Source organism: Micromesistius poutassou (genome assembly GCF_964030765.1).
Source record: "Micromesistius poutassou genome assembly, chromosome: 9".
Classification (NCBI taxonomy): domain Eukaryota; kingdom Metazoa; phylum Chordata; class Actinopteri; order Gadiformes; family Gadidae; genus Micromesistius; species Micromesistius poutassou.
Genome location: NC_140279.1, coordinates 9,090,028 through 9,117,719, shown reverse-complemented (window position 1 = coordinate 9,117,719; position 27,692 = coordinate 9,090,028). Strand labels below are relative to the sequence as shown.

The 27,692-nt window shown below is 40.9% G+C and overlaps 1 protein-coding gene across 1 annotated transcript in view; it reads right to left on the bottom strand.

The window, feature by feature from the left end:
* Positions 1–2,801: 2,801 nt before the first annotated feature.
* The window catches only part of ddah1 (dimethylarginine dimethylaminohydrolase 1), a 52,609-nt gene continuing 27,718 nt past the window's right edge, over positions 2,802–27,692 (bottom strand). Inside the window, exons 2-6 of the mRNA XM_084472717.1 lie at positions 21,626–21,725; positions 16,110–16,183; positions 14,486–14,605; positions 6,037–6,180; positions 2,802–3,826 (exon numbers count right to left, since the gene is read on the bottom strand). Of these exons, the coding sequence (XP_084328843.1) occupies positions 3,710–3,826; positions 6,037–6,180; positions 14,486–14,605; positions 16,110–16,183; positions 21,626–21,725 (555 nt within the window). The 3' untranslated portion in view covers positions 2,802–3,709. The remainder of the gene's footprint in view (positions 3,827–6,036; positions 6,181–14,485; positions 14,606–16,109; positions 16,184–21,625; positions 21,726–27,692) is intronic.

The following is a 27,692-nucleotide window of genomic DNA, read 5'->3' as shown; positions in this document are numbered from 1 at the left end:
CGATTTCCCTTTATTTTTTTAGGAGAAATATAGATTTCCCTTTTTTAATTTGTTTTTTCAGAGAAATATAGATTTCCCTTTTTTAATTTGTTTTTTAGGATAAATATCGATTTCCCTATTTGTTTTTTGTATAAAAAATAAATAAAAATAAAAATAACCTCCACATGGACTCTGCCTTGACGTGGCGTGGAGGCTTGGGTGCCTCGGTGATCCATGGGACTCTCCAGAATGGCTTTACCAACCAGAGCATACTCCTGCCTTACCAAACATGAGTAAGCTCTGCTGAGTACAGATATCTTGGAGAGCCCTAGGTGAGAGGCCAGATGATATGATTGAATGATATTAGCTTATAGGCAGATCTGTGGCAGAATCTCGGCACCAACTCCTTCAGCCTGTATCATTTTCAAGTGAGTTTAAAGTATAAACTAAAGATGGTCACAGTGTGTGATGGTCCAGCTCGAAAGAACAAAGAACATATGAAATAGCAAGAACTCTGAAACATGTGTTCATAATTTTGAACTCATGATTGGCCCATTGCCGAGGCCATAATTGTGCTTTTGATTAATATACGTTTAATTGAGCAGCCCTACTCTATACAAAGGTGGAGCTTACAGATGGGAGTGTTGTGTCTTCCCAGAAAGCAGGGAGTACATAAAGGGTTGTTAGACAATTACAGCAGATGGTCGCATTGTGTGTTAAAGTGTAATTCCATTGCATGGCGTTCCTCATACCACTGACCAGACCTGATCAGCAGTGTTGTGCATGAACAAGTTCAAAATAACTAGTTCATTGAAGAAGTTAATTTTTCTATGAACTTTGAACTGAACGTAACATATTTTTAACCAAAGAACTTGAACTTGAACTAGTTCAGATTTTGTGACATTCTGAATTGATGCTTAGGTCCAGATGACATGTTTATTAAATAGAGTTACTGCCTTAGTTGTGATGAATGTTGTGTACAAATAATATCCACAACAATTTGAGATTGTAGTGATGGACAGCTGGTAATGGAGAGGATTCATTTTAAAAGATAAGCACAGAATACTCACTCCAACAGTTTTTCTTCGGTTTCTAAAAAAACTGTTAATGAACTGAACATGAACTAGTTCAAAACTGAATTGGTGAACTATGAACGTGAATTTATTAATTTTCTTTTGTATGAACTGAACTTTGAACTAGTTCATGTGAAGTGTGAACTTGCACAACACTGCTGATCAGCATGCTGGGAAGGCCCTTGTAGCGCTTCTCAATTTTGGGCCCACATTCACCCATTTATTTACCTAAAGATTTTTAAGACTATTATTTTAAGAAAGACAATTATTATGGCACTGCCTATAAATATACATATTTTTTGGCAATGTGGAGAGAGAAATGCTCTGAACTGGTTCACCAGTCACAAAAAAAATCATGCTTTTCACACTTGAGACCACAAGGTGGAGATGCAGTACTTCTAAAAATATGCCTATGCCACCAGTTCAAAGGGAGGTATTGATTCTGAAAGAGTATATTACAAAACTGAAAGTTTTACTCCATATCCCATGTTAATTTTGGTTGGGTATTGTGGACAATTGGCTATAAACCAATGGTGCATTTGAAAAGGCAAAAGTTGAATATATGCCATCACTAAACCTGTTTCCAAACAGGAATGAAAACAATCCACGATTGGTGTCAGAGGTGCAACCTATCTAGAGTCTGAGCTGATTCATATAAACCCTAAGACTCCTGAGTTGTAACTGAAAACAGGCGTAAACATGGCTTTAAAGGGATTAGACGGTTTGGTCAAAGGTAATCCAAGCTGGAATCTACATTACAATAACAACTCAATAATGCGATAACCTTACCAGAAAAAAATGTAAAGGGTTGTGTCTGGATACATGACATCACATTAGAATGTTAATATCAAAAATACATGAATAAATAATTTATTTAGGATTCAAGGTAATATTTAGGAGTTATAAACTGTACTGGCATTGATCCAGCTTCGTGGTATTGTTCAAAATCATAAAAAGGGCATGGACTTCGTCTCGGATGAATTTGAACAAACTGGTTCTAATAACAAGCCACTGTGTAAAAGCATTGGCCTTAAAGCTGGATACAGCACAAGTATGGTATCACTTTTATTAGGCCAGGAGCCTTCGATCCAACAGCAGGCAATCATGTTAATTGTTCAGACTACATGATGTCATGCTCATAAATAACCAAGACTCAATCTCTGTGGCTGTCTATAGCCACAGAGATGCTAAAGAGAGAGAATGAGAGAGGAGAAGAGCAAGACCCTCAGACACGCATGAACACAAGGACAGAGAGCGGAGGAGAGAAAGTTGGAAGAGTGAATGTTTACGGTCATACAAGCCTCTCCTCCCAAAAATAATTCCTTCCATGTTTCATCACTGCTCAGCCTGACCAAGTGGGTTGTGCGGGAGGAATGACCAGGGCTAGGGTGGATCATCCGACTGATGTCATTTCCTCTGCTGCTGCAACTTTCAAGTAAAAGGAATCAACCAGGATTTTTGTTTAACAAACCATACAATAGAGCGTTTCAGTGGTTGCAGAATGCAGAGATGTTTTTCTCAGATGTGAGGCGATCTAGTTATGTGGACCTTTTGATTTTGATGATAAAAGTGTTGGAAGCTCAAGGTTTGAATTGACTGGAATGGTCTGGAAACATACAGCAGACACTTAGAATGGCACTGTTAGCATGCTCCACATTTCTAAGTCACATCTGCCAAAGGTAGGAGAGTTTGTCGGAGGGATGTCTCCTGGTACATCACAAATGGTACATTGCACATCTTGAAAACACATTTTCCGAGATTTATTGGAAATGACAATCACATAATCGGCAACACAACCTGGCAGTATAAACAAAAATATAGCCAATGACTGTGTGGTGTCAGCTGTTACTGGACCATAATGGCCACACATAAATCCAACGAATTGAGGGCAGGGTTATGTTGCATTTAATCTTCTATGATGCATATAAAGTTGCTATTGCTATGCAGGTTGTCTCTCACATTACGAATCAAAGGTTCACTAGGTTTGGCAACAGTTTTAATACAGAAGGGTGCTGTAGCAATTGATTGATAGCTTGCATGTTCAGCTGGGTTCACAGTTATCATCAATTCAGTCATAAATTCAGGATAGATATTGATCAATACGTTTTCACAGCCAACAAGCACAGCCTACCCTAGCAACTGCCCTCTTCCCGCTATATGTGGGGTGCCCCGACAAATCAATCAGGGGTGATGAGATAGTTTTAAATTCACTATCTTTATGAGATAGTGAATTTGAAGTGAATCCAAGTCATGGTTCAAAGGCAAATGCCATGAGTGGCCCTTGTGGGCAAAGTGGTAACCAACATTTTGGAGACCTTCTTACCGGGAATACATACTGTATGTCGTCAATTTTTTTTTCTGTGATCAGGGGCAATAATTAAAAAAAGGTATCCGCAGATAGTCTATGAATACCTAAAAGTCACATCAAGAGCAGAAACCATAGAGTAGGACCATTTGTTATTAAAACACAAGTAATGTACTTCATATCAGTAGTGTTATGGGAGGTAACCAGGTTTTTGCACCTGCAGGCCATTTTCTTAATCACTTTTTATGTATTTATTAGTTTCTCTATTAACAGTGATCATGGTTGTAATCTGAAACTCGATTAGGAGTTGGATGCAAAAATGTTCTAACTTCGAGGAATGTAGTAAGGACACTCAGACGTGGGCCTTCTTGTTGATCAGCACAGAGCAGCATGTGAGTGCCCCGTCAACTTTGCACTTCTCCATGTTGGACACCGGGATCAGGATGTAGTCTTTCAGCTTCTCAAATGCCTGCAAGACACAAAAACAATTAGTTGTAGAAATTGTAGAAATAGTGTGGAGTTGGAGAAGCACACTCTCTCACTCCAACAGACAATATATATTACTTTGGATAGTTTACCATGCCATGAATATACTTCAGGACCCACCTGGTGGATCATCATTACCATTTCATAAAAGTGTGACAATTCTCGATCAATATTGTTCATAAATACAGTATTCCTCATTTAATCATCTATCCTCCCATCTTCCTCCTTCACCCTGCTATGACCCTGATGGGTCCTCCGCCCATCAGGGTCGTACGTCAGGTTGTGGATTAGTGTCTTCACACGTCAGGTTGTGGATTAGTGTCTTCACATGTCAGGTTGTGGATTGGTGTCTTCACACGTCAGGTTGTGGATTGGTGTCTTCACACATCAGGTTGTGGATTAGTGTCTTCACAAGTCAGGTTGTAGATTAGTGTGCCATGCAAGAATTCTGACATTCACGTACAACCATTTAGAAGAATGCAGTATTTATATGTTTCCTGACAACATTGTCTAAATTACTACAGTATTTCTCAAAACACAGCCCTGTGAGCCCTATTTCAGCCCTGTGGGCTCTCTCAAGAGGAGAACCAGCATTTCAGTCCAGACATCAAGGTCGGATATTTTCACTCACAGAACTGTATCTCCGACTTCAATCTCGCTGTGACATGGGATACAGCATTATGAATGCCAGTGGGACCATCTAAACAGATTCCTCTGTCGTAAGGTAATGTTGCAGATTTAGGCTTTGGTGGCCAAAAAACGTAATGGAGTACAATTAGGAAGTGGAGTTTGATCTATGTTGAGACCACTCCCCCTAGCAACCCCTAACCATGTTGTCAAAACTCCTGCTTAATAGACCGTAGGCACATGTGTACTGTACGACCAGAAGTAAACATCCCCATCGAAAGATGGGGATGTTTACCCCTTAACTCAATGCTTTCACAAGTTTGTTCCCCACACCCCCAAATATGTCCAGCTGAGTGATGCCAAGCAAGGGGCCTTGGCAGGCCTAGGCAGCCACAGTGGGGTTGCTGTGTTATAGCATTACTTTCTTTATATATGCAATGGTACGAACATGTCCTTTGCCCCTTTTTTCTCCACCAAGTCAAACCTGCCTTAATTATTTCAGGACTGCAATGCAACATCATCACCGGCAAGCTAAAAATAGAATGGGCATTTATGAGCAGACACATGCTTATTGGGCTGCATGGTTGAGCACAATTTAAAGAGGCATCATTTTGTGAATTCTTCATTCCAAAAATACATGCTGGAGGCTGGAGTTTCAACCACAGAGTACATTTTGAGGCTCGAGCACTGTCTCTAAAGATTGCAGGTTGTCGGTTTTGATCGACTGAGAAAGAAGAGGTTGTGGTTACATGTTTTGATGATGACTCGTCTCTCCTTAAGAAAGTCAGAAAATATCATCCAAGAGGTCATCCAGGAGGCAATAAGGCGTTATTAAGCAATATTAAGCAATGGGGAAAGTTAAAATGTTGCGTGTGTATTGTGTTTATGTCAATGACCATTCAGTGAATTTGAATATTCAGTGTGTGTGTGTTTGAGTGCTGCCTTACACTGATCTTACAGAAGGGGTTGATTAAAACATTGTGTCCTTTAGTATCTGGATATTCAATTCATTTTAGGATGTAAATATTCTCTAAATTCTTTAGAGATCTCTGTTCAAGTCATTACTTGAACAGAGATTTGGAGGCACAACTCGCCATGCCAACCACCTGATTACAGTGATCAAGGCCATCTTCCAAAACACCATCCACTTTCAAAATGTACAAAAGGGGGCAAAGGAGTGCTCACTTCATTGGCAGAGGTACCTTTGCGTTTCTGCTTATCGGCTCGACTTAAAATAAATCAAAGGTAATCACAATCACTTTTCCTCGATGGGAACTTTCACTCTGATAGAAGTAGTGAAGTTGCTTCAATTACTACTCAATTCCACGCCAGTTCTCAAAATACCTCCTTTTTATGTTGATGCTTAAGTTGTGTTTTTATTGTTTTCTCGTGTCTTGTTTCCTCTTCTTCTCACATTACTCTTTTAATAGTGAGAAAGAGCATTTTTTAAAATTAATTAAATGAATCAATAAGGCACCAATCTGTGTAATTGGTTGGTAATAAGAATGCACATATTTTAGAGAGGAAACGGTTATGATAGAAGTGTATGTAGGAGAGTGTGATTACTTTGAAGCTCTCTGGAAATTCCTCTGGTGTGCAGTGAAGCAGTACGTGTCCCTTGTTGGGCAGGTTCATGTAGATGCAGTTGGCGGCAATGTCGTCGGGCACCGTCAGCTTGTCATAGCGGTGGTCACTCATCTGCTGCATAATCTGCAGACAACAGAAAGGTGATGGTTAGCTAGCTGGGGTTAATGGAGAACCCAGGAGCCCAGCGGCAGACCAAACATTCTTTCTCTCCAGATGTCATGTTTTTTTTGTCATCTAACTTGAAGTGTGGTGATGGGTTGGGGGGATGCTGGGGGTGGATGAGTTAGAAGCCAGAGGCTAAGGATGCTATAACCACAGAGTGGGTGCGTTTGCCCCCTGATGTTTAATTACCTGCCCATGGAGAGAGACAGACAGACAGACAGACAGACAGACAGACAGACAGACAGACAGACAGACAGTTTTAAATACAGGATATATGCATGCGTGCATGTTACAGAAAACAAAATTGCCATAGGTTGTAAACAAGTGCACAACAACTGGGGGGTGGGGGATTCTGAACAAAAATGTAGCTCATTAATAATTAATTCATTTGTAATTTTGGTTACATCTTTAATAGAATATAGCCAACCCCGATTATAGTCACTCAAAAGCACAAAACAAGAATGAGAAACGCCACAACTAGTGGCATTTCTCATGCTTGCTTGAGGTCTAAAACTGTTCAACTAAACATCATCATCAACATTTGAGAAGGTTAAAATAATGAACTGTGTTTTACCCAACCAGGCATAGCCGATGTTTGCTGACGCAAGGCTAATAGTACATATACAAGTTTGACAAAAGAAACGGGCAAGGTCACACTTATGTTAAACTCAGCCAAATGTGCTCATCTCATACTATACATTGGCTCTGCTAACTGCTAATTTGTTTCCACATGTTCACGCAAACATTCTCAATTTCTATAATAATGCTATCCATTTGTATGGTTAAGGTCAAGGTACATTTTATTGCCATATAGTGTAAACACAATTTTTTACAGCAAGTTATGCACAGATGTGGTTGACAGACAAGACATTTAGGACAAGACATGATATGACAAGACAACAGTGCAATAGGAATGGTAGGTGCTGTAAGTAGTAATACTGATACTGTTAGTAATATAATATGAATAGCAGAAAAAGTGCAAACAGAAAAAGTGCAAACAGCGCATTCAGTCCGTGTGGGGTATTTAGCTTTCGTTGAGCAGCCTGGCGGCCGTAGGGAAAAAGCTCAGGCGATGCCGGGATTTTGTGGTTCTCGGGAGCCAAAGCTTTCTACCGGAAGGGAGCATATTGAACATGGCAAAACCTGGATGTAAGGGGTCTGCCATAATTTTTCTTGCCCTTCTCACAGCCCTGGTGTTGTGGAGGGACTCTATGGAGGGTAGAGAGGTGCCAATCACCCTCTCAGCTGAGCGGCTCACCCGCTGCAGCTTGGCCTTGTCCTTGGCTGCTGCAGCAGGGAACCATGTGATTATTGATTGTGTGATGATGGATTCGATGATGGCAGTGTAAAACCGGATTAGTGTTGACCTGGGCAGCCTGAATTTTTTCAGCTGCCGTAGAAAGAACAGCCGCTTGTGGGCCTTTTTCATGAGGGCCATGATGTACGCCCACCCATATGAGTGTGCCTTTCACAGAGGCACGCCCCCTTTTGGTCTTTCCCGTAGTTCTGAAAGTAGAGCGAGTTCAGTGAAATAGGCTGACCGTATGACTCGACAACAAAAATGGCTGCACCCATTTTTGTGCTCTTACACACTTGATTACATTGCTACTTTATTCCAGTCACCAATTTATGCATTGCGGTCTTGCTGTGCGTGCAATACAATGTAAAGTTGTGTTGTTTGTTTTCAAGCTGGTTTGCTAAAGAGGCTAATGTAGCTAACAATAACAATGACTAGCCAATGAGAAACGTGAACGCTATAAGTGCTGCAAGCCAGGAAATTATGTCACGTTCTCGCTATAGCAGGTTGGACGTACCAGCGTACCATACAAATTGATCGCAGCGTAAGTAGGATTGCCGTGTGCATCACAACTTGCCTCTCGTCATAGTGTCATGGCAGAGAGGATTTCTTTTGGAAAGGCTCACTTCTTGTTAGCCTAAGGCCCCAGTGCATAGTTATGCTGGACCCCGGCAAAGGATGGCCCACCAGCAGCAAGAAGCACTCACTGGCAGGCCGGGCTGGAAGCCTGTTTATATGGAGCAGCATCTGAGTGCCCAGTCGGACATGCTATAGCTAAATATTTACTGGAAAGATAATCATTGTGTAGGGCCCTTTACCGGCTCTACATTAGGCCTGTGTGTGGTGCGAAGTGGGAGAAGTCGGGGGTACACGTGTTCTTTGGTGCCAATAATCAATGTCCAATACCTCTAATCTCTTTGAGTGCTGTGACCCATTTATTGGTGTTGTCGGTGCATGCCGTAGCACATATTCCAGTTTGTTTATATGTCCATTTCAAGTTAGTTAATTCATTTCAATCAGCTTGGTACAGAGCAAACAAATATCACTGACACCCTGACACTGCACAAAACTGTTTTCTTTCCCCAAATTACACACACCTGGCCTTGCCAGGTGATAACCTATATGCTTTCCCCGGAGCCAATGCTCCACCCAGTGGTCGAACACAAAACTGAATTTCACCAAATAAATAAAAAAACAAAAGTAGCATAATGGCTCCAACACACCAGCCCCTAATTGTGAATGGCAGGAGGGCATAAAATTCAAAACATATTTACATAATTGGAGCCCATAAACCATATGAAATCAATAAACCAATAGTAAAAAAAACAAAAAACAAAGTAAGAGGTTACCAGTCTAATTTGCAATTTATGTTGTAGATTGTACTCTCCTTTTCACTCCACATTTGCCAGATAATGCAGCAAACTCATCAAGTAACCTTTCCTGTTGGGCAAAGCGAATGATGGATATTTTTGCTTCTGCAAGGTCATCTGGAGTCCATCTCTTTCCTTCCTTGACCATGTACATTAATGGTGACTCCTCTATCTGTGCCTTTGCTCTGGAATTCCTAGCTCTTCTGCCAACATGTTGAATTTCCTACCCCCGAAAGAGGCCACACACATTGGACCTGGTGGGAACATCCCTACCCAGTCTTGACCTCTCCCTCTTTGATCAAACGAGATATCTAATTTTCATATTCCTCTCTTCTATACCAAACTGCGCCCCCAGCATACAATAATGTAAAGGAACAAAATCTGCACACCGGTCTTTGAGAACCTGCTCCTGTCACATGAACGACTTGAGAATCTCCAGTCTTCCCCTAAACTTCTAGTGTTACACTACAACACTGTACTCTCCACCAGTCTTGAGGCTGCACCCCCACTGAAATCCACTGATCTGAAACTGGCAGCTGTTACCTCTATTCCCAAAAGGTCTGGCATAGACCAAGAGGATCAATAATTGCCATCCCATCTTCAACCTTCCATTTTTCAGTATGATTATGGGAAAAGCAGTTGCTACCCAAATACTCAATGAACAACAACAACAACCTCTTAGAGCAGCTCTAGTCTGTTTTATGGGCTAAACACAATACTAAAACAGCGCTGATTAAAGTCACAAACCGGTGTCACAGCCAAACCATCCAGTGGGCTCATTGTTACCGGAGAAACAATGTGACCCTTGGAGGCACCAAATCAATTAGTATTCAACCTATCTCCACTATAAGAAGACTTGAATGTCCACAAACCTACTCAAACTGAACAGCAATACTAATCATATTACACTGGGACCTGGACAGGCTCCAGTACATATGGAACTGTGCTGCAAGGGTTATTACATGGGCTGTGGCAGCACACACACCCTGGACAGGCTCCAGTAAGTATGGAACTGCCAGAGATATTACCCAAGGCCCTGGACGCATATCACCCTATCACATACCTGCACTGGCTACCGGGGCATCGTTGTCTAATGCTGCTACTCAAATTCCTCAACATCGAAGCTTGCATCTACCTGCCCAATCTCATTCCTAGCTACACACCTGTGCTCCTCTGAAACTGGTCTCCTAACCAGCTCTACCACCAGGCTCAAAACAATTGGGGTTAATTGGGGTATATTAATTGTATTAAACATTAGTATTTCATTGTACAGCAATGTAGAAACAGGATTTAAAATAAATAATTAAATGTACACTGTCGACAGAGTTGTATGGAGTAATACAAATAAATGTATTTAAATAAATATTTCAGTGACGTAATTATTTATTATTGCAACTGTGTCCCGATCAACCAATGGGGATTAGTAGACCTCATCACGTGGATCAGATTGAACCACCCCCTCATTTGCTAATTCCATTCAGTTGTTTATCATTCTTGACATTGCCCATTCTTGACCTTTGCGATTCTAGACATTAGCCACCGTTGGCCCTCGTGGTGGCCTTTGGGCAAAGAAATACAGAATGGTAGTAGGGAAAGTAGGGAAACCAAAATGTGGAAATAAATAACTTTAAAAAGATTTGAGAGTTGTAAAGAGAGAGAGAGCAGAACAATTTCACAGATGCATTTTAATTAATTTATAGCTGATGGATGGCTATGGCATTTCTAATAAATTACACTTGTATTTATTAGAAGAGTGAAACCCTTGACTTCTGAGCAGAAGAGCATGAATAAAATGTGCTGAATAAAGGCCACAAACTTAGATGAAGAAGATGTATTTAAACTAATAAAATGGAGGTCAAGTGATTTGTGCACACAAAAAGTGTATAAGAATCCTGACACTTTTACCATTCTGTGTCTTCACTATGATCAGGAGCATAAGGCCCAATCCCATTACACCCCTTCGCCCAAACCCTTACCCCTACCCCTTCTAAATTCTTCCCCTACGAAATGGGACAACCCTTCAAGACCCAGTTACGTCATTAGTAGCCGTAGACAGCGTTTACCTAAATAGATGAGAAAAGTTTGTTGCCGGTTATTTTGAGTTTCACAATACTGGCTTCAGCTGTGGTGATTTTTATGGAGTGGGTTTTAAACATATTTTTGTCTGAAATGTGGTAAAAAAAAATAAGACTTCAACACCGTAGTCGACACCTGGGAATGCTGGTGGATTCGTTTAAGGTATGTAGAATACAGTGGTGGCTGCTGGTCTTTCAAGGAGGGGAAGCTCATTTTCAGCCTACATCAGATAAATTGTCAATTTATGTATGTAAATTATCCTCTCTGTTCCTTTTCAAGGAAATGCTCTGTCATACCAACTAGCTGTCTTTTCCAGTGACTTGACCAGTGTCCTCTCAATGGCCAGCAGAGCTAGGCTGCTTAAATGGCCTTGGCCCATTGTGTTATCGTGTAGGACTTGAGCCGCTTTAAACAGAAGAAGCTCCTTTATACACCTGCACATGTAGCTCCAATTGTTGCCACTAATGAGAACAGTTTGTAAAGCTGAGGCATTGCACTGTCCAACTCCATCTCTTTAAGGAACACCAAGAAATCACACAGCTTTCCCTGCTTTGTCACCCTGCAAGTCCTGATCTGAAGTTCAGACCTCAGGCTCCCTGAATCAAAGTGATGGCCAACTACCAAAACTATATTAAACTTGAACAAGGAAATGTGGGAATTATGTTAAACTGAAGCAAGGAATTGTGTGTATAAGTGTATGAAATGTACGATGAAAATTGTCTAGCAATTTTGCCAAGCAGATATCAAGAAATAGGTTGCAGTTTGTCTTTCGACTCGCTTGCAAAATCCACGATGGGACTGAGGACTGAAGAGAGCTCCGGCGACGTTTTATAGATCAAAAATGCTGTCAATCAAACGGCAACTCAGTCTTTCGCAGACCCTCCAATTATCACACAGAAGACCAGCGTCCAGGCCAGACCACTCCTCCATGCACCCCCAGAGACGCTGAGCATCCGTGGGAGGGACATAATCACAGCATTATCCAATGACCATCGACTTTCGATGCACTAAAAAAAGCTGTTCTATGCAGCCCCATTGAAGTGGATGGACGCTGAGCTTCAACATGCAAATGCACTGTGACGCTACGGAAATGTATGAGAAGGAAATCGAGTCAGTCGACCTGCGATAAGCAGCTGATTCTGAACAAACTCGTCTTCGAGATGGATGTGTTGGAATGGATGGATGTGTTGGAACGCATTTTTAGTCAATGAAATGTTAACACAACAGTATATATTTGACCATTTAATTTTGGAAATTTTAGGGGAAGCTGAGCTTCTCTTGCAGTCTTAGAGAAATTGCCACTGGTAGAATATACTGCAAAAACTTTTGTTGTAGTTAGCCTAGCCAAACAGCATGCTTGTATAACTAACGTTAATGTTGTTGGATCAACCCTTTTGTGATACACATAATTTCAAATAAACAGTTTACTTTGATTTGTTTTTGAACTGTGTTCAGGTCTGATAGGATAGAATACCGTACACAGGCATTGTATGTAACTAGTTTCAAGTAGTAAAAGTCCTTCAAATTCAGACTAAATTATGTGATTTTATTTCCTTTTCCAGACCAGTCGTCCGTTGTACTGCAAGTTGAATGTTAAGGTGCCCATCCTGCGTTTGTGGTTCAACGTAGAGCTGGAGCTCGAGCAGGACTTCCACCTCAGCAGAAGAGCCATGCATGGTCTGCATAGGCTGCTTATTGCTTTTCTCCGGGATGTCAAGTTATTTTTTAACACTTTTTTAGAATAACACTAATTTCAGAATAAATCTTTTGATACTTCTATCTGTCCCTGGAATTTTACTGTTTAATTTGAATGTCATATGAATGCAACTTTTCCTACAAGGAAAAACATGGTATGATTAGATACAAATATTATTCATGCTCACAATCTGTTAGAAACGGCAATATATCACTTTATTTTGCATTGAATATTGTACCAAAAGATAATATATAAAAACAGAATAAACATAGAACTTGAGGTAGTATGCCATCAATGCAAAAAATAAATATCATAAAAACAAGAACCAGTCATAAAATGGCACTAATATTGCACATTACAAAAAGGCATCAACAATCACATTTTATCAATAACTTAAAAAAAAGCCAAAAAACTGTCGATTTTAAACCATCAGTGGATGGTTCATCTTTCTTTATTCCTGGGGGTTGGGGGGGTTTTGGGCTACCAATCTAGAAGAGGTGCTTGAGGTGGAGGGACAGGCTCTGGGTGAGATGTACAATATATCATAACTGTTCAAAATATATATCTACCAAAAAAATGAAAAAAGATACTGGTTTGTCAAAAACAACATCACATTGATCCAGCCTTCTCATAAAATTCCATGCTACATAGGATTTTTAAAACAAATATTCCATTGGTTGGCAAATGTGATATCTTCAAATCTTCAAACCTAAAGTCCCTGTAACGATGGAACATATGGATATGTCAAATCATTGTAACATGATTCAGATTCCAAAGACAACCAACTAACAAGTTTCACGCCATCAATCGACATACCATTGAAGGGGGGAAATGGGACATGGAAATATGTCCAGTAGTATTTCCATATCCGCTACTACAGTCATGCACCATCATCAATTTTATAAAGTTCACTAGCTAGCAAGTTCGTTAGCAAGAGCCATGCAAACTAGCGATTTTGTTGTTATGCTGGTTTTAAAGAAAATGTCTATGCTACATTGAAACAACATAAGCTTAATGCGATGGTCATCATCATTTTTTAATGTTTATTAACAAAGAAAATACTTACATTCGTGGTTTTCGATCCTGTCACATTTTTTGCCTCCATCTTGCCTAGGATTCTTCTTGATTTTCTATTTTCTCACAAGGCATTGTGGGAGATTTCTCATGCCCTTCATTTTTGAGTCAATCTTACTTTCAAGGGCTTGTTAGCCATTCCCCTTAGCCCTACCCCTCAATGAAACGACTATTGGGACAGCCCTACCCCTACACATGATAGGTAGGGCTAAGGGGTAGGGTCAATGGGTGAATTGGGATTGGGCCTTACAATGCAACAACCTAGAGTAAGAGAGCAGGCTGCCCCTCCCTCATTACCTTCATGAACTTCAACGACTCATTCCTCTCAATCCCACAGGGTTAGACATGAGACTGGCACCATCATGAAATACAGTAAGTAAAGCATTCTTTGGTACTATTGCTTGCCTATAATTGATGTTGGACATGTGTGTGTGTATGTGACCGGGGGAGAAGTGATTCACATGGTTAGGCAAATGTGTTTTTCTGCACTTGTTGAAGTAGCCAATCAGTGGTTGCACTGTTGAATCTGCTATGCATCAACATGCTGAATACCTCGCATTGGGGGAGAAAAAAATAATATTGTGCACACATACAGACAGTTTACACGGGGATAGAGCCAAAAACACACAATAAAAAAAAGAACCAACACTGAAATTCATTTGATTGGACAATCAAAAACAACTGTGGATATTGGTTACCATGGATACATTTAGTTTGGGATACGAAAGACAACCCACCCACTCGTGGACTTACCTTGAGGGTTCTTTGGGCTTGTTCACTAGAGCCGATGAGGATGAGCCCCGGCCCCCCCATGCTGCAGAAGCTCTTGAGGTGCAACCCCTCCAGCACTGGCACGGTGGACACAGCGTAGTCCTGCAGAGCACGCACTTCTGTTTCATATTTCTGATCTCAGGATTAGGCGGCTCGCCACCAGACTAATGCATTATTTAGATGTATTTGACATATGTGAAAAGTTATAATTGAATTGTAAATTAACATTTTCTGGGGTATAAAACAAGCTGTGTTACCTTTAAAACATAACAGGCCTGCAGGAGAAAAACTAACAAGCCCATTTATTTCTGGTGCAATGGTGCAAGTTATTAATCCTGGGGCTTAGCAAGGTAATTTAGTTGAATTTACAGATCAAATCAAAAAACAAAAATAAATTGCTATTTTTCTGATGTTGTTGGTAACTGTTTAATAATTTAAGAAGTTGTACAATATATATTTTGATTGCCATTTGTTTAAACACAATTTTCACGACCAATATGGGAGCTATCTTGTGCATCAGAGCATAGACGGAGGTAGAGGTAGAGGGATAGTTGGGTTAAATTACTAAAATGTATCAACCTGTTGTATTGTCTTGAAAGTTGTCGATCATGACATATGGTGCATGTATAACAAGTTTCATAGATATTGAACCTTCCGGGTGGTAATGACAGCCTGTTGAAATGCTGAACCTCCAGGCCTTGTTCCAGGCCTTGTTCCAGGCCTTGTTTATACTCATATCATCATATGGGTACAATAAATAAAGTGAAATAATTTCATTTTGCTTCTAGGAGGTCACATGAATAAACACCTTATTTACAAGTTTAATATAAATCTTTTACATTTTAACCATTGTAAAATCTGTGCCCTGTTGATTTAAGTTGGTGTTATGTATGCAAAGATGTGTACATTAGCATGAATGTAGCGCAATGGATCATGGATGTTAAAGCAGTGAGAGTTCAATACAAATATTTGTCAATCAAATGAATAATCGTGGTAAATAATCATGGTATCAATATTGATCAAAATAATCATAATTATTTTGGCCATAATCGTGCAGCCCTAGTGGAAATATACCATCCGTGGTGTACCGTTTGACTATGCTTTGGATAATCCAACAAATGATGAAATAATAGAAATGCAAAGTCTAGGAATCATAGAATCTAAAGAAATCCAAGCACAGCACGGCAATGTGTCAAATTTGAAACATTGCCGTAGATTTGCACAATATTGGCTTATGACCAATGACCTATAAGCTAAGCACATGACTTGACAACGCCAATGAGAACCTATCAACAGTAAATCTAGATTGAATGTAGCATACACTGCAGTTGTTAGTTTTTCATATGCCTGTTTGAATCGTGAGCATTTGCAATTTGTGATTGGAATAGAGATTCATACCCTTATGTAATCAAGGCCATAGATTTAATATAGGTATGAATTCCCTTTGTATCAAATGTATTATGTACACTTCAAAGTTTCACAGGACTGATCATTGTTCAGATACGATTTCTATATGATAGATATCACATGAGTAACAAAAAAAAAAAACATTGGCCTTTTCTGATCAATCAGAAACTATCTCCTAGCCCCCACTGCTCCCACTCACCTTGAAGGCATCTGCTAGAATCTCTGCTCCTTTCTGATTGGTCCTTTTGGATAACCCCACGAAGAACTCCCGACCTGGGTGGAGAGCCAAGCCCCTTTGATAAATACACAGCATTGTCCTCCCAAGATGACATGAACATAGAGACTACATATGTGCTGACTCACCGTCTGCTTTCTGGTATAGATAGCTATTACTATTCCATTACAAGTTAGTCATCCAGGTATGCACTGCAATTTAAGATAATATAAGATTAAGATGACTACACTATGTGTTATGTTCTGTCAAATGGAATCCCACTATTGCCTCTAAACAGTCATAGATCCCATGTGAAAAAGCCTAGCCTAGAATCACACTTTGTGCCTCATTTGAGTCCGGGGCTTAACATGTGGTGGCCGCTAGAGAATGTCCTGAATACCTGGCAACGCAGTTAGGGTTGCACACAACTCAGAGATAAGGTCCTCCTGATGCAGCCAATATGGTGGGAAATGTTTTTAACCCTGCAATGTGAAATCTATTTCAGCTTAGAAGGCCAACGTCTAGAAGGCTAATACATTTACATTCAGGGCATTTAGCAGACGCTTTTATCCAAAGCGACTTACAATAAGTACATTTGTCATAAGAAAGTTAAACAATATATCGCTGTCGGTACAATAAGGTTGTTCATAGAACCATGGGCGTCAGTTTGGTTTGAAATGTGCTGGGGACAGGGACGCATTCGAAAGTGCATTTTCAGAAGTGCTGGGTACAATGAGGATGCAATCTTTTTTTTCTCTTTAATGCAGGTAATGAAAGGTTCTGAAAGACGGCATACCCATGTAGCTTACTAATGAATAAAATGTATACAAAAAACTGATGTCTGACACGTTTTATGAAGAAAGCGTTTCCAAAAACCATTAGACATAGGCTATGACCCACTATGTTGTGCTCCATGTACCCACATTGACAACGTGACATGACATGACTAAGCTACCAACACAAACAAAGAGGAGCTAGGAAAGGAAATTAACTACGTGTTTAAGTTGTGAAGGGGCAAACATGTGGCTGTACAGCACTACAAATGACGTACAGCACTACAAATGTCGAAAAAGATTGAAAAAGCAAAAGATTTGTTGCACAGCTGAACGCTGTATCACATCATGAGCTGGCTGTTCTCAATTCACAACACGCATCCAGCCAATCTACATCAGGCATTCTGACCAAAACTCATGCACTCCCCACCACAATTATTCCACTAATTACTCCACTATCGTCATCTCCACTTTACCCAACACTATACGAACGCAAACCGTGGATAAGTTAGGCTACTTGGTGGCTATGGCTAACATCAATTGCAAGAGTTGAAACAGCCGACCACTTGAGTGCAAAAAAACACAAAACACCTCACCACAGCACCAGCAAATCTTAAGAAATAAATATTGCATCTTACCTTTATTTATGTGGCAGTGGTCTGCAGATGCATCCCATGGTGTAGCCTACCACATCCATTTAGTTCTACAGGTTATCGCTCTGATACTGTCCATGGTACTACCAACCTGCTCTGGTGCTTTTTACCTATGTATTCAGGCTAAAATGACTTGATTGTCTGATGCCTCATCATTGCATCCCAGCCAAAGAGTATTGGTATTAATACCTCATTCATTGTCCAAGCCAGGCTGGCAGCTCATACAAAAATAAGTAAGGGATAATGTATAGAACGCCGGTCATTATCGGGGAAATAAGCCCGGACACCGTGCGAAGCGAAGGTGTCTTGCCCTAAAGGGGCTTGTTCTATCTAGATAATGACCGGCGACATTCTATACATTATCCCGCTTATTACACGGCTACTTGCCAAAACGAAAAAATAACTTCACACGGTGTGTCTTTTTACAATTAATTTGTTACCAGCATTCGTAGTGTTGATCAGCACAGAAATAGTCAGCCAAAGACGTTGACGTTGCTTAGCAACCAAATACGCTGGGGTTGATAAGTTACCGGACTACTTGCGGAGTGATACGAGAGACGTGAATCAGAGCCACTTTCCTTGACAGCGGTCATTATATGCAACGGTCAATTATTGAAAAATAATTCACAGCTGGAAGTCGGGAAGGACCATGCAAGTGAACAGCGCATTCCACAGCATTGAGAAGAGCCGTGTAATAATCTATAATAATTCAACTCGTTTTTTGTCTTTTTAAGTGGTGGGTACAAAATGAATCTTGACGAAAACTGGTGGGTACTCATCCCCAGCGTCCCCAGCATAATTGACGCCTATACATAGAACCAAGTGCAAAGCACCAACAATCAGGCCCGGCGATTGCCATAGGCGACCTAAATGTGTTGAAATGAAACATGTCTATTAAACATGAACACCCTAGGGCGCCCCCCGTCAACAATCACGCCAGCCCGTAATCTAAACCCGTAACTTCCCCCCCCCCCCCACCGTCAACAATTACGCAAGCCCGCAATTCCGTACCAGGAAGGGGGTGCTCGGAGGGGGTCTCACCTAGGGCGCAATTCAGTGTAGAACCGGCCCTGCCAACAATCGCTAGGTTAACCCATTCCCCGTACACAACAAAGATAGCTAGGATAAGATGCTACATAACTAAGTACTATAACTAAATACGACATACAAGAAGTGCGGACATTAAGTGCCAGAGGAGTATTCCATCAACCAGGCTAAGTGCAAAGCTGGGCTTATTTCGCTTAGCCGGGCTTCTTTCAGCTAGAGTTGTGTTCCATGAACGTGACTTAAGGGAATCTCCTAGACCTGGGCGATATGGCAGAAAGACATATCACGATATAACATCATATTGATCGATATTGATTACTACTGATCATTTTAATGACCTAAAAAGACTAGGAAAACACTCAAATATTGTAAAGAAGTATGGAACCGTGTTTGTATAACAAACCCAGCTGCTAGATCCGGTGGTCCAGTCTCTTATCGATATATATAGAATGTTTTATATTGATATTGATCAAAAGTCTATCACAATACGATCATTTATTGATTTATTGCCCAGGCCTAGAATCTCCGCTAAGTAACCATGGCAATTTATCCAACCAAACTAACCTGGTCAGGAGCAGGTTAACTGTCAGGCTAACTTGAGCGGTGTTTCAGAGAAATCCATCTGTCAGAAACACCATGTACCATCAGAAGGTTCCGCCAAGCCTAGTCCTCACAATTGTCATAAATGTACATATATGAAGTACAAACAGCGTAAGATTAAATGATGCAAATGAAATCATTCAATGAATTGCTATCTATTGTTACTGTGGCTATTTTTTCAACACATTTTTACACAAATCTATTATCGCATCATCAGGAATCAGCGGCTGGGTTTATTAATTCCCTAATTAAGAATATTCAAAGAAATGGAAAATAAATGGCATGAAAAGTTCTTTGATTTCTCCATGGTCAATATTCAATTAAAATATGTTACGCTTAATACCTCTGCATTCAACAGATCGCCAATTTTTTTGCCAGGCAGCCTCCCTTTTTTTATTAATGGTTACGGTGTTCCCTTTTTGAGTTATTATATGCTTGTACTCCTCATAGACCTCCACAAGCAGCTTCTGTTCGCCGCTGGAAAAGATCCCGCTTGGTCCTTTTCGGACATTTGATCCATGATTCGACATTCACGATTATGGCCTGGTTATATATCTCTTGAACACGCGTAATCCAGGATAACGTTAGCCTGGCTTGAACTAACCTGAGCAAGGTGCGGCTGAACTGTGTTGATGGAACGGCTTAAGCCTCAAGTGGAAGTTGGCGCTAGTTCTAAACGGGCTTAATCAACTAAGCGCCGCTTTCGTTAGCGACTTTGATGGAATACCCCTCTGGATGTACAACATCTGAGATACGTGTGTCAATCAATACGTGTTGTAAGAGCAGGGGGGGGAAAGAGAGGAATGTCGTCAGCATAGCAGTGATAGGAAATAATGTGTGATGTGATTACAGGACACCAGTGTCAAGAGTGCAGGATTTGGACAAGGAGCCATTCCATGTGACCTGATAAGTGTGATTCATCAGGTAGGATCTGAACCAGAATAGTGCAGAGTCAGCTATGCCGAGTTGGGCGTGAGTGGCGAGGAGGAACTGGTGGTTCACGGTGTCGAACGCCATGGAGAGGCCGAGGAGAATGAGAACCGATGAGAGGGTCGAGGCTCTGGCAGCACGGATTGACTCAGTCACCACGAGGAGAGCTGTCTCAGTGGAGTGTGCGGTCTTGAAACCTGACTGATGCAGACAAGCAGATTGTTGTGTGAAAGATAGGAGGACAGTTGGTTTGAGATGGCACGTTCCAGTGTTCCCAGTGGTGAGAAATGGCAGGATGTCGCTCGAGACGTCGTGGAGGAGTGAGGAGGGGATCGGGTCAAGGTGGCAGGTGGTTATACGTAACAATTCTGTTGACATCTTCAGAGGAGAGAGGGATAAAGTGGGTAAAAACAGAGGTGGGGATAGGGTGAAGGAGGATTGTGGCAGGGGTAAAAGAGGAGCTGATGTCCTTCACCGTCTGGGTAAAGTAGGTAACAAAGTCATCAGCAGTGAGGGAGGACGAAAGGGGAGGGAGGGGTGAGGAGGGAAGAGAACATGGAAAACAGTTTCCTGGGGTTGGAGGCGGAGGAGTTGATTTTGGTCTGGTAGAAGGCAGATTTGGCTGTTGACACAGTGGAGGTGAAGTCTGAGAGGAGGTGAAGGTAGTGAGAGGGATCATTAGGACAGTCTGATCCCTTCCACATTAAAATATGATGTGAGGGGAGAGACAGTGAGAAGGGATGTTCCCCTTCTCACAAATAGATAAGACTTGCTGTATTGGATCGGTAAAACAGCAACGCTTTTGGCCCACCTATATCAGATACACCGATGTGATTGGTGAATGTGCTGGGAGAGGGGCATCGGGGAGGGATTATATTGCTCGTTCCCAGAGTGACTTGGTGAGCAAATTATAATTGTTCTCTCGCGAGAACTCTCGATTTCCAGGGTACAGAACTAACATCATCTACAGAAAATCAAAGAAGAAGTGCCAGTTTTCTGCCTTACCAAAGTAAAACTCAACAGTGTCAACATCTGATCAGGATGAGAGAGAGAGGTTCCTGCAGAATTTTATGACACAGACACTATTAACTGATAAGAATACATTAACCATAAAGAATGAATGCAAGTCTGTGACCCATAAAGATACAATTCTTCCAGCCATGAGAAGAGGGCTGGCCGGAAGACATAATTTTAGATTTCATTTCCCCTAAATGAACTATCTAAATAGTTCATTTAGGGGAGAGTAAGCAGGGTCAGGTCATTCAAGAAAAGCTGAAAATATGATTCATCTGTCATATACATTATTTTATCCATTATCAATTCAATTGTATGCAATAAGATTGTTTTTATTTGGAGGGGGGGTCCAAATAATACATATCCATATGTTAATGGGTGCCTGACAATAAAAAGTTTGAGAACCACTAGTGTAAAGGTTATTGTTTGTGTATGTGTATTTGTATGTGTGTATGTGCGAGTGTGCGTGTGTGTGTGGGCGGACCTGTGAAAAGAACGTCGCCTCCATCCAGAGTTGCATTCTCGTCCGTCATTTCCACAATGTTCAGATCCAGCTCCTTGAGGGCAGATTTCATTGCCACGGTCTAGAAAAAATACACACAACCACATAAATACTTGAATCCACATATAATATTTATTAGCATCAAAGATTAATAGATCCTTCTCCATAACTCAATAAGTACATTAACTATAGTGCACCAGAAGGCATCAAAGACATAAAAGAGTGAGAAAGGATTGGTATGACTAGTAAAGTTCTGGAAAGTAGCAATATAAGTAAACAAGTAAACAGAGTAAATGAAGAATACAAAAATACATAAAAAAGGAAATAACTTAATAATTTTGTAATTACAATTCAAAATAAGACACTCGATCAAAACCCTTCAAAAGGAAGTAGAAATGTCACAGTATCGGACCTGAACTTGTGGACAGGGAGGCCCTGTGGATGGGATGTACATTTCTAAGGTTTATTTTTGTTATAAATGGTCCTGTGTCACAGTGTCCTGTGTGATGGGGTTCAGAGGCCATCAGTGTTTCCACAGAGCCCTATCTCTCTATGACCTTAACCTGCCGTGAGAGCAGCTACCAGAAGGCCTCTGCTTCTTCTCATTCACAGAGGGCAAAGCCGTGAGGTCACCCAGGCACTCAGATGATTACATGACAGGCTAAAATATAAACACACACAGCCATGCATAGATAATGGAAAACTGAGGGTAACATGGCGACGGTGTGAGGTACAATTTGTCGTTCCACTAATTACTAAAATTACTATTGGATTATTGATTTGGACTTAATCAGTAGTAAACAAATAAATATGTTTTTGACAATAAAAAACTATTTCTAACTTATCTTGAAACCCATAGTAAAAAACTGTTCCTGTTAGTAGGGTACATGGAATTTATAGTTTCTTGTCAAGGTTGATTTAGTGCCCAAGTCAAACATTGTTTGTTGTTAGCTCCCTAATGTACTTTTTAGTCTGTTCTCTTCCTTTACAGATCAGAGTGTAAACTGGAGTGAGGGGCGCCTGCAATGTTTATTAGATTAGATTCAACTTTGTCATAGTGCAGAGTACAAGTACAGAGACAATGAAATGCAGAAAGCGTCTAACCAAGTGTAAAAAAGCAGTGTATGTACATTTAACACTATGATAGCAGTATAGATATGGATTAGTAGGTATAGATACAGTATGTACAGTATATAAATATTAGTGGGTATCCGGGGGGCTGGTTGGTTATAACACCAAGGTGCAGAGTTCAGTCGGGTGACAGCCACAGGGAAAAGCTGTCCCTGAACTTGCTAGTCCGGCAACTGAGAGACCAGTAGAGCCTCCCTGAGGGGAGGATAGTTAACAGTCTGTGGATGGGATGATAACATTCCTTGACAATGCTGCACGTCCTTTGCAGACATGGCTTGCTCTGGTCACCCTCAATGGAGGGAAGTGAGGAACCGGTGATAAGTTTTCACCACCCTCTGAAGTGGTTTCCAGTCAGAGACAGAGCAGTTACCATTCCAAACTGTGACACAGTAGGTAAGGATGCTTTCGATAGTAGCAGTAGTAGCAGCGGTAGCAGTTCAACAGTATTTGAGGTGAGAGATGGACCTTCTTAAGACTCCTCAGCAAGAAGAGACACTGGTGAGCCTTCCTGATCTGGGTAGAGGTATTGAGGGTCCAAGAGAGGTCCCCCGAGATGTGGACAATTAGAAACTTGAAGCCGTCACTATAATCTCTCAGTGGGGACTCAAAATGCCACTGGCTGTTGAGTGGGTGCCAGACCTATGCAATATCCCCCCCCAGCTCTCCTCTCTCCAATACTCCTTTTTCTTTTCTGCCAGGCTTGGCCCCAACAACAAACCGCCTGCCATCACCCTTCTTTGAATCAAAAGGCCTTTTAAAATTAATTAGTGGCTTCAGCTTCTGAGGGGAAGCCTGTCTGCATTCCACATTCCTGCCGTTCCTGCACAGGATCGGGGAGACAGGGCTGAGAGAACAGCCTTTTATTTGGGCCTTTTCATGAAACTTCCCCTCCTTCCCTTACCCCCCTTGCATCCCTCCTGCAGCCCCTGTTACCCGTGGATATCACATTCTGCTTAAAAGGACCATCAGTCTGATAGAGCACAGTACATTTGGAATGGGAGCAGAGGACACAACAATGGCATTCCAGAGACAGTCATCCTAGCCTCTCCACAACTGACAGAGTCCCACGCTCCAGGAACGTTGATTTAGAAAAAACAAGACATCAATAGTTAAGTTTTCTGTTACAGCTTATTAGACAGTTTCATGGATGGATAGGTTTACAAGTATTTAAACTGGTATAAGAAATATTCACAGAATTCTGCTGTGCCTATACATGTAATACAACATTCAGCAATGGTTCCTTTCAGTCGAAAAGACAATAATTATTTTGTTTAATTCCTCACTCTCTGAAATCATTCTGCTGTAACTGATGTAAAAGTTTGGAAAAACAATGGAGCACTTCTGGCCTCAACTCGGGTGACATCACAAATAATTGGCTCAGCATTTTCCTTGCTTTGAAAATACTGTAAAAGTAAGGTTTAACAATGTAGTTGGATGTTGTGATTCAAATGACAACATGCATATGCACAACTTGTTAATCCCTGTGCCTTTGAAGATAGTATAAACAGTAAAAAACGCAAATATCTGCCCAATATATCGAGCTGAGAGTAACTTGTATTGGCATTGTTCACAAAGCACATAAACAACCCTCAATCTGCACATCTGTCCAAGACCAGGTGTAGAGTGATGATATCATGAGGAGAAAGTGACAGCATGTCAGTGATGGCAGAACCAGATGCACACGCACAGCCACACACACACAAACAGACACAAATGGCTCCTCTATCTGCTGCAAAGCTTCAGCAGAGTTGGCCCCACCAGCATAGCTCATCAACAGGTGAGGGAGGAGGAGGAGGAGGAAGGGGATGATGGTTACTCAACAACATGAGCTCCCATTTCAGTAGACAATGGGCTTTTTAAACAGAAACCTTCTCCACTTAGCATCCTACATTTATTAGTCTGACTCCCTGTATTACCATATCTGAACAAAGAGGAAATCCCCAAAACACCTGCTTCTTAACACCTGATTCTTACATTATTACTCAAGTTAATTTTCCAAACAACAAAATATTAATGATACCTTACCACCACAAATACCAATAAATATTCAATGAAAATACAGATGGGATAGCCCTAATTCTAATAACCAATAGTTCTAATAACCAATTTTGCCGCTGCACTGATTCTTGAAAATCCCAACTATGTTGTTCAGTAACACAGATAGGTTGACAAGAAAAATGGGGGAAAAACAATCCAACATTCCAGACTTGTGTAGATTCTTGGTGCCATAAGCCATTACTTAGTCAAAGGTCTTGCCTCTCTCCTCTCCTCAAAATACAAGACGCTGATGTTTTCAGAACAAAAAAAGAATTTCCCTCTTGGGAGGACAATGGAAGAGGCATGAACTGGAGAAAAATGTATATACCAGACAGCAGTGGTATATGGTGAGGACCAACCAATATCCTCAGCTAACCAAAATGTTCTCACATTGTACAGCGTAAGGGTAACTGATTCAATAATACACAGTGCTGAATTGGGATGCGGACCTCTATGCAACCAAGGCAGGATCCACAGCTAATCCTCAGAGCTGTGAACTTTTCCACAAAACAGAACGTCAGCAAACCAAACAAACTATTTTCCTAGCAGGAATGTATCTGTCTCAGGAGAGAACGTCGGGTAAGAAAGAAGAAGAAAAACAAGAACAAAAGAGTCATGTTTTGATGTATTGAGTGGTGGTGGAGGAGGGGCTCGGTCACTCGGACTGTGTCAGTTTAAGATGAGGCAGAGGGTCTTCTTTCTCTCTCCTCCAACGGAGGTAGTACTTGGTCTTCTCTGAGCAAAAAGGACCAATAAACCTTGGCCTTCCCAAAGCAGGGAGAGCTGAAGTGTTGAGATGGGTGGACGTAGCGAGTCAACATCTGAGATCTTTGGACTAAACGCACAAATCTCGGCGGGAGACGAGGATACGTTTAACCAGAATGTTTACATGCAGAGGGAAAGAGGTATAAACATATTTGATCCCTTTTCACATTCCACTAAGGTAACAGGGTTCGGGGCAGATTTGAAATGCACTATGCACCAAATATTCGATTTTAAATTACACCCACCCGGAAATTCGCACACATAAATAAACAAGAACTTGTTTAGGGATTATGCATAAATAGAGCAAGACAAATTTGACAAGCATAAAATTTGAAAGATATCAGATATTGGTCTTGGTCTATTCACATTGACTGCAATTGTTCAATGTCATTTTTTCCCACGTCAATCAAATAGTTACAAATTATGGAGCTGAATCTGACGATGATGACCAAGGTTGGTCATCACCAAGGTAGATTTTTTTATAGCCCTAACCTGCGAATAAATGACTAACCAATCACAATCAGGTATCTCTATAATAGTCACTTTGGACCCTTAACATGTCTTTTGTTAGATAGATTCACAGGTTGGACACAAGAATCTTGGAGCTAATACTGTTTTTTGGAAGAGCTATGAGAGAATCAGATAATCTTGAACACCATTATTTACCAACCACCATAGCTTACCTACCTTTAATCTTGCAATATTATTTACACATTCAAGCAAAGTTCCACAACCGTCATCTCTTTTAAATTACATGTTTTTGTAATTATAGGTTACGTTGGAGAAATAATCAGCATTTTACTGTTTTGAATGCAGGGTAATATAATAATTGTTATATTACCCTTGTCAGTGGACGCCCATCTTTCATAATGTATAGCTATAGTACTGTGACTGAAAAACAACAACCCAGAACAGACCCACAACCCATACAGAACAGAAATGAATTGCCAATTTGGCAGAACTGTCATACCGCAAGCAGACAGAGATTACAATGTCTCTGTAAATAAATATTCTGCTTGATTGCGATTTTTGGTAGGGAATATTGACTGGTGTCTTGACATTGGTAGGGACATGTCCCTAGCATCCCTCATAAAAACATACTGATTGTGAAAGGCACAATCAGTGGTCAATGTAGAGATGCGTTGAGAACTGTAAACTGCTGGGGCCTCCCTTTTTGCCCCGCTTTATTGTGCTATTTTTTCAACAGCTATTCATACTGCTAGACCCAATGAGAGTTGGACCACGTATTGTCCCGCTTAAGATCGCTTCATTATGGAGCATGAATTTAATTTTGTTACCTCACTTGTTCGATTGCAGATGAAGTGATAAAACAGACAAGACTTTACAATGTTTCAGTGACAGTCCTTGTTGTTTCATGAATATCAACATTCTTTAGTCAACAACATGATGTGCTTCCTTGTCTATCTGATATAGACATTATTTGAAGGACAGAGTTTTCTTTCGGCTCAGTTTCAGAATTGACAAAAATGAGGTCTGGAAAAAGCAATTCTTCAGTCAGAGAACACCATCATAGCACACGGTTACGCCCACACATTCCAAAGAATGCTTTTGATTTGTTCCCAAAGGGGGAAAAAGGGAGTCTGCCAGCCAAAGCACAGACTCTCTGCCCATTATGAGGGATTTCCCAAAAGAGCCATGTTAAGATAGATCTATGGGAGGGGCACCGTGTGGAAAAAATGTGAAGAGGGAGGTATGTGTTTTAGTCTTTGAAAGAGGGAAAAAATAGACAGGGCCGCAAGGTTTCCCATAAACTTGAATGAAGGGCTTTCCCAGAAAGAGAGCATTTTTTCCTCTGCAATTTGAAACAAGAAGTAAAGTGCAACTGTTAACCAGTAGGGATGGTTCCAGAGGAGGGATAACCATACTGGAATAAACTAACAAATGGATAACTCTCAGAACACAGGGATTTTAGGCAAATTGTTGTAGATGTTGTTATGGTCCATGGCTCAACAGACAACAATGAAAATGGAGATGCATATACATACATCCATATACACATACACATATACTGTGTATCCACACGCATACATATCCATACATACACACATATACACACTAGGGCTGGGTGATAAAACAATAACGATATGTATTGCGA